General features: G+C 40.4%; 1 protein-coding gene and 2 non-coding genes across 3 annotated transcripts; all 3 read right to left on the reverse strand.

Annotated features, from left to right (window-relative positions):
* Positions 1-277: 277 nt before the first annotated feature.
* LOC110046841 (folate receptor gamma-like) lies at positions 278-2,937 on the reverse strand. The gene has a single exon (XM_020752562.2). It carries the CDS (start codon positions 2,855-2,857, stop codon positions 2,072-2,074), a length of 786 nt encoding a protein of 261 aa, XP_020608221.1. The 5' UTR covers positions 2,858-2,937; the 3' UTR covers positions 278-2,071.
* Positions 2,938-6,694: 3,757 nt separating this feature from the next.
* Positions 6,695-6,816, reverse strand: LOC149104107 (U5 spliceosomal RNA). The gene has a single exon (XR_016202247.1). It is a non-coding gene; the product is annotated as a U5 spliceosomal RNA (small nuclear RNA).
* A 481-nt stretch (positions 6,817-7,297) lies between these two features.
* Positions 7,298-7,419, reverse strand: LOC149104108 (U5 spliceosomal RNA). Its single transcript, XR_016202250.1, has one exon. It is a non-coding gene; the product is annotated as a U5 spliceosomal RNA (small nuclear RNA).
* Positions 7,420-7,842: the final 423 nt, after the last annotated feature.

Genomic DNA, 7,842 nt, shown 5'->3' on the forward strand with positions numbered 1-7,842 from the left:
CATGACAGTACAGATCAGCGCCAAGTGATTTTTGGCCCATCAGGTTTCATTCACAGTTTGAGCAGTTGATCATTTTGCTCTTCAGCATTATACTTCCAACTTCAATAAGCCCCTCCACCTCAACAATAAGATACCAGTCTGATTAGTTTCTGTGCAAGGTCCCTGTGGAGGCTTATTTAGTCAGTTATAGCACCTAGCTTATGCAGGGAAGTGGTATCCTATCCCCTCCCATCCTTATGTACTACATGTTAATTATACATGTGGTAGATTCAACTGGTTCATTGTTTTTACTTTTTATTGTAGAAAAAAATAATTGCTACACACGAATACATTAATAGCTAACTAGAATGATTGAAATAGCAAATAACATTCAAATGTGGAAGATAGATCTAAAATTAAAAATTTAGAATTAATTTGCAGTATTTTCCTGTGACAAACACATGTAAAATGGAAATTATCACAATTTGCAATGATAAAAGCTTAACCATCAGTTAGAATTAAAACTACAGGTCCAATCACTATGTTGAAGAAATTAAATAACTCAACTTTCTAACGCTAACTCGCAATTACACTTAATTGCTACATATATTATCTGTCTAACTGGGAAGTTTTCTGGGTGATTATTTGCAAGAAACAATTCTCTACCACCATGTATTGAAGTTTAACCAGCAACCTATCAAATACATCAACCAAAAAAAAAAATCTTTCAGCAAGACAGTAACATAATGAATGTAACAAAGAGAATATGTCTTATTTTACAACATTTATCTAGCCAAATGTACATCTAAGATAATTTCCATGTCCCAGACCTGCTAGTACATGAGAACTGAAAATCTGGAGATTTTACAAAACACATTGCCAGGGGTTTTTCTCCACTGAATCCTATGGATTCACTTCTCAAACTAATTAATAATTTATTCATTAAGTTTAAATAAAGGAAAGTCTGATCATGACGGTGTATGGATATCTGATCTTAAGTAGCTTAGATTTTTACAATTAAAATTTCTCCTTAGTTTTAGTTTCGACTGAGAAGCAATATATCAGACTCAAATGACTGTGTTTGACCACGTACATACATTATTTTCCACAGTTGAAAATAAGACATGCAGCGGAGTATTTTTGACAAACTTAGAGGTGTTTGTAACTGCGGTCAAACACTGTCTTGAGACGGTTTAACATGTTACTAAAAACACCTGCATATTGCAAGAAATCAAAGATAATCATTCTACAATATTTTCACATCCCACATATCACGATCTGTTGGCAGAAATGAGAAAAACTCCAATCCTCCGCAGGCAAGTTGAAACACCACTGATTATCCTTTTCTGTTTCAAGGTCATTATTGAATTTCTCTGTATTATTCCCTTGCATTTTGCCATCACTGACTTAAGGAGAATTTAGTCCGTAACCAGAAGTCTTCCAAGGGTAATCAAAATCTTAATTATTAGACCTCAACTCAACTCAGGAAGTAATCAGGCGAGTAATTTCGAAATTGGATGAGCACGCTGCGCTAAGGCCAATTTGAAATAATGAGCATGATTTCTCTCTGAATTGTAAGACATGAGGTCCTATTACTAATTAACCATATCAATGACAAAATGGGAGATTAAAAAAGTCTTTTGAGCAAAAAAGCCAGTACTGTTTTCACAAGTTAAAAACTGTATGGAACATTGAGAAGGAAGCTATTAAATCTCATGCACAGTAATTGACCTGGTAATGGCATAGGTATCCAATACACAACCATACCAGGGAGCATTGATTGAGACAGGCGTGCATGGAGAACCAATCACAATCAAGAATTTTGTTACAGATAGGAGAAAACCAACAAAAAGCTGAACACAAACAACAGAGATCATTGAAGCAAGTCAAGGTGCGGAAACAACATCGATATATATTGTACAAATTTAAATATTAAAAGTCCCTAAATATACACACATCGGTTGACAGACGATTAATATTATGAAAACAACAATCGTAACAAACATTGTACGGAACGTAAATGTCACGCATACCACGTGTTATTAAACTGGCTCGTAGTAAATTTACTGCGCCATTTTTTCATCCATTCAAATTAGCATATATTATACGCCAAGACTGCTAGTAAAATCACGGCTATTAAGCCCGCAGCCACCTTTGATCCCGAAGATTTCGTAGTCAGCAATCTCTTAGCATGCTTGCGAGCGACGTTCTCGTTAATATTTGTTGTACCGTTCGGCCAAAGAGTCATGCAATCGTCGCCAGCTTTCCCCTCGGTGTATTTCCATGAGAAGTTGAAGATTTTGTTGCAGAATTTTTCGGGGTCGCCGAAGTAATCCTTGAAGGTCTTACACTCCATCTTGCACATTCCAGTTTTCCAGTTCCAGGTTTTGTAATTCCCCCAGTTGTCTGAGCAAGTTAAGTCGTCTTTGCAGGCATCGAACCACGCATCGCAGTCGGACTTGCACATCGGGACGTTTGTAAACCTCTCTTTTCGTGTCTTCTTTGAGTTGGGATCGACGGTGATCCAAGGCTTCATATAAGGCGAGCATTCGTACATACACGTATCAATCTCGAAGTATCTGCGACATTTCGGTGACATGGTAGTGTTGCACTGATCCCAATGCATATTATACAGCGACAAAGCGCCGTCTTCTTGAATATTAAACGTGGTGTTGGCGGTGCAACAAGCGTGGCCTTTCCATGGAGTGCAGTGAAACTTCTTGTTGAAGACATCAGCTTCTGGCCCGGGTTTACTTTTGTGGTATTTGGAGTCGATGCAGATATCCAGAAATTCGTCGATCTCTTTATCGGTAACAGCCTGAGACGAGGCGATTACGACGAAAAGCGACAGAAGAACGTAAGGCACCTTAAACGCCATGTTCAAGATTGGCTAAGTCTGCTGATCGACCACGTGCTGCTAGCCTGCGTAGCAACCGTTTCCGTACGAGGCGAACGTGGGCCGCGCGAAGGTGTTCGCATTCGGGCCGCGCGAAAAATGGGAACGAGCAAAAAAAGGTGGAAGGAGGGAGTGGGGGAGGGGAGCGAAGGGACCTCTTCCCTTCGCTCCCCCACCCCGCTCCATCCACCTTTTTGCTCCTTCCCATTTTTCGCGCGGCCCGAATGCGAAAAACTCCCTCGCGCGGCCCACGTTCTCCTCGTACGGAAACGCTTGCTACGCAGGCTACGTGCTGCCGAAAAAAAACGCAAAGAATTAAATGCGTCACGTATTGAATTATTAAATTTTGTTAACCAATTAAAATTTGTGTCCTTCGGCAAGGGTAAGAACAACCTTTCAAAAGAATACTGTATACAGAAATGATGAAATGTGGTACTTAATTACCGAAGTTGTTTATGACGATGGTACTGCTGGTACTGTACTTTGATCGAATACACTTGTCGCACTTACGTTCTCCGGGTGTTCATTTGCTTCCACCAATGAACGTTGGCTTGGATTGTTCAAATGAGCCAATCGGCGATCTTGGAACGATTAAAAGTTTCTGGACAATAACAAAAGTAACTTAGCCCCAGTTCAGACGTCGTGCTTCTGCCGTGCCGAACTAAATTGTAATTTGGTTCAACTGTAGCACGGCAGGATATCAACTCTGATTCAGACGTCGTGACACAGTACAGAGTCGAGTCAAATTCAGCATTTACTGAAGCCTCGTAACAATTCTCCTCCTCCTAACTCCCCGAGGGAACGCAATCTCGCCAAAATGCATTAACATAATTTATGAATTTAGTTTGGCGCGACAGAACCACGATGTTTGAATCGCTGTCGTGCCAGAGTCGTGTAGCTCGGCAGAGCTTGTCCAACTTAATTGCTTGCCGAACTTAATTCAAAAGTTTGATTCAGACGCCGTGCTTCTGCCGTGCGTTTGTCGAACTTAATTTCCTGAATTTAGTTCGGTAAGGCAGAAGTACGACGTCTGAACTGGGCCATAAATTTACATGTAATACATTCTTTAGCAAGCAAGGACAATACGCTGTTATTGGGTTTTTGCCAGCTTTATCGCAGATGACCAAAGTGTACTGTGAGTGTGTACGGAGCCAGGAGTTAGGGATTTGAAATTCGATCGAAATGAAAACGTAGCTAGTAGAGGACAAGGCTATATTAAAGATACCAACAAAATGCCGACAGATTTGTTGACCAGTTCGAAAAGAGCTTCTGCGTGGAAAGCTGTAGGAGGCAAAGAGAGTGGCAAACTGAAAACAGCTAAGGCAGCATTCAATCTTTACCCTCCATTGATACGAATAACATCTTTCCAACGTGATTTCACGGCAAACAAGGCATATTATGAAGCCGAAATCGATCTGTCAAATCTCATTTTGGATTGGCAACTTCAGTTTCGATTGGGCCACCATAATACCATTGAGTGGAACAAAAATGTGGGACGGAAATCTCACTGACAAAAATATTCGTGTGAATACAAAAGGGGCTAAACCCGCTTCAACAGTAATGTTCGGGAGGCCATTTTGTTCCTGGCACTCGTTATTTTAAGTTTATTCCTCGATCGACTAAGGGGAAAGCGAGTATACTTTTAAGCAAGAGGGGATATAGGGTAATTTACCATACATCGGATCCCCTCTTGGTATAGGCTTAAGTCTCACAGATTAAACAGGAAAGGCATTCACGTCAAAAAAATGGAGAAATGTAATCCATCGTCAACAATATTCGTTATGGTTTGCTCTTCCCACCATTCAGGTATCGGTTAAGACTGGGCCGCGCCTTGAAAATTAGCCTGCTAACAGGCTCCGTCCCATCCCGATCGCTTCGCTCTCTGAGTTCTTCAGTTTCTCGCTCGTCCGCTCGCTTCGCTCGCCAAATGATTTTTTCCGTCCTCGCCAGGAGCCTGTTCGAAGGCTACTTGAAAATACATATTTATTATATAAACACCAGTGAAATACCAGGATTTTTCCTTTTACTAGGAATTCACATCTTCATCGCGCGCAGTGAAGATATTAGAGAGGTTAAGCATGACGTTAACGGCAGACGGCAACCGGCAAAGATAACCTTTGATTTTGAGTTCTTTTCTTCTAATCCGTAAATAAAGCACACAAAAATGGAATAACGTCTCCTACTATTCATTGCAAATACAAATAATTTCACTCTACTGTACACACAGCTGACGAGAGACGGCACAAGTTTCATTTTTGCCGTTTGCCGTTTGCCGTAAACGCCATGCTTAACCTCTCTATTATTTTTATCTTTCACACTGTGAAGATATCATTCCTTTTTTATAACATTTTTCTTTTAAATTTGTTGATGTATGATCGAAACATCTTCGGATCTTCTTTGGTCGTCTTCGGCAATTTTCAGCAATATTCGGCAATCTTCGGAAAATGTTCGGAAGTGTTCGGAAAATGTTCGGAAGCGTGCGTCTGGTCTTCAGAGCAAATTTGGAAATCTTCGGAAATCTTCGGAAACTGGTCGGAAATCTTAAGAAAATCGTCTAAAACGTCGTTATTAGCATGTTTATACAATAAACAGAATATTACATGCCCACTTGTGGATACGAATTTTATCTTCTCGTGTTCAACTCAATATCTCACTCGTTCGCTGCGATCACTTGTGAGATATCGAGTTGAACACTCGAAGATAAAATTCGTATCCACGCGCGGACATGTAATATCCTCTATTTCTATTATTAATTTTCTTTGACAAGTTTCTAGTTTACTAGTGTAAACAGCAAATAGTTCTCCCTTGTTAAGCTATCAAGCATTAATTTTTCAACAGAAACTTGTAAATTGTTTTTATCTTGTACAGTTTCTCAACAAGTCGAGTGTCAGAGGAAAGACTTGTAAGTAACCCTTTTCACAACTTAATTTGATTTTAAAGCTTGTTCATGTATACCATACCTTCTAGGAGCAAGTTTTCGTGTGATTGCAAATTAAAGCTAGACAACAGGGCCAGATCCAGAAATTCAGATAAATTGAGTGGGCTGAAAAGCAAATAAATATTGATCGGCATTCACACGGGCCAATACGCTAAATACTAAATCACTCGGCGTCATTTCTTTTATAGCAACGTTTTTCACTGTCGTCTGGTGATTTGAAATGTTTGTTTTTAGAGGAGCTAAAGGAAAGTCAATCTTGGAGAGGAAACACATGCCACACCGATTTGTAGAGGTGTGCCATACCAATTTGTAGAGGTGTGCCACACCAATTTGTAGTGGTGTGCCGCACCAATTTGTAGAGGTGTGCCACACCAATTTGTAGAGGTGTGCCAAACCAATTTGTAGTGGTGTGTCACACCAATTTGTAGAGGTGTGCCACACCAAGTTGTACAGGTGTGCCACACCAATTTGTAGTGGTGTGCCACACCAATTTGTACGGTAGTCAGAATGTGAATTTGTTTTCCGAAATGGATCAGAGTTTGAGACCTGGGCGAAAGTGAGAGCAATGAACATTCACCCAACGAATATCTAACGTGTTAAGAAGTGAAGAAAGTATTCTGCGAGCAGTTTCCTCACGGGGAAAAAAAGAGGGAAAGGAAAAATGGAGAAGAGCCTGCCCGCCCATTTTGTATTCTCTTCTTCTGTGAAGATAACCTCTGGGAAGCTCTCATGGCAAGTTACGAATTTGAGTTTACATTGTTGCCATTGACTGTTTCAGTCTGCGAACGTTTATCAATTCTGTCGGATTTCTTCATCAGTGAATAGGTCGTTACCATGGGAGCCACCTAGCGGTTGTAAAGTTCTTAACTCTTTTAATTAGGTGCCCCGCCGAAAGGCAGGGCGACAAAAAATTAGTCTATAGACTCATTCTAGTTGTTCTCCTCCACGGAAATCTTTAGTAAAAGGCGAAAGATTTATGCGTGTTGAAGGAAAACCAGAGCTACGTTACACTGTACAGATCAGGCGCTCTGTGTAACGTCACTCTGCGAAACATGTGGGACAGTCTGGTCTATGACACTTACTTCAGAGCATGCGCATCTGTAAAGCGTACGTTACTGTAAGATACTTTGCAACTTTCGTATTAATTGAAAATGCTTTTTTTTTTTCGCTGCTTGGCAAGTGAGAAGTCAAAGTTAACCGAGATTTGTCAAAATCAACTGATAACTCAGATATAGCTCAAATGTTAACGATAGCTAAGAAATGACGTAACTTCTAACTGGTAAACTCATGCAGACCTTCTAAACTAAGAATCACTTTTGTCATGCTGGTATTCTTTGTCAAGCTGCTCAAATATGACCAAAATGACTTAACAGTTTCATGATCAGGCTAAGAGTGCGACTTGCCGTGTGATGAAGCAGTTACGGAAATGGTGGTAATTTCACAATTCCCATCAGACTCTAAGTTACTCATTCTTTTAAGTTAGGTGCCCCGCCAAAAGGCAGGGCGACGAAAAATTCGTCTATAGACTCATTCGAGTTGTTCTCCTCCACGGAAATCTTTAGTAAAAGGCGAAAGATTTATGCGTGTTGAAGGAAAACCAGAGCTGCGTAACACTGTACAGACCAGGCGCTTTATGTAACGTCACTCTACCAAACATGTGGCACAGACCGTTCTATGAAACGAACTTAAACAAAGTTATTATTATTATTATTATTATTATTATTATTATTATTATTATTATTATTATTATTATTATTATAAAAGTGAACAGAAGCTCGTTAAAAATCCCAACTAGTTGGAGGTTGACTTGTTGCCACAATTGGAGAAGTTGAATTTGGGACTACCAAACAAAATCAGACCACCCAGCGGCAGGGAGGTGGATCTGAATTTGGGACCTCCGGATTACAAATCCAGCGCCCTAACCACGTGCAGTAAGCCACGCCGCCTCCACAGACAAGGCCGGAAATTTAGTCGTGTTTGCCGCCCAAGTTTTCCTTGAGAGGATTTACTGTGACTCAGCGGAGTTCGA

Source organism: Orbicella faveolata, unplaced genomic scaffold (assembly GCF_042242905.1).
Source record: "Orbicella faveolata isolate gen_17 unplaced genomic scaffold, um_ofav_v1 contig_35, whole genome shotgun sequence".
Classification (NCBI taxonomy): Eukaryota; Metazoa; Cnidaria; class Anthozoa; order Scleractinia; family Merulinidae; genus Orbicella; species Orbicella faveolata.

Bases quoted from the DNA above. Each gene is read 5' to 3' on its own strand.
- LOC110046841 (XM_020752562.2), bottom strand. From the start codon at position 2,857: ATGGCGTTTAAGGTGCCTTACGTTCTTCTGTCGCTTTTCGTCGTAATC.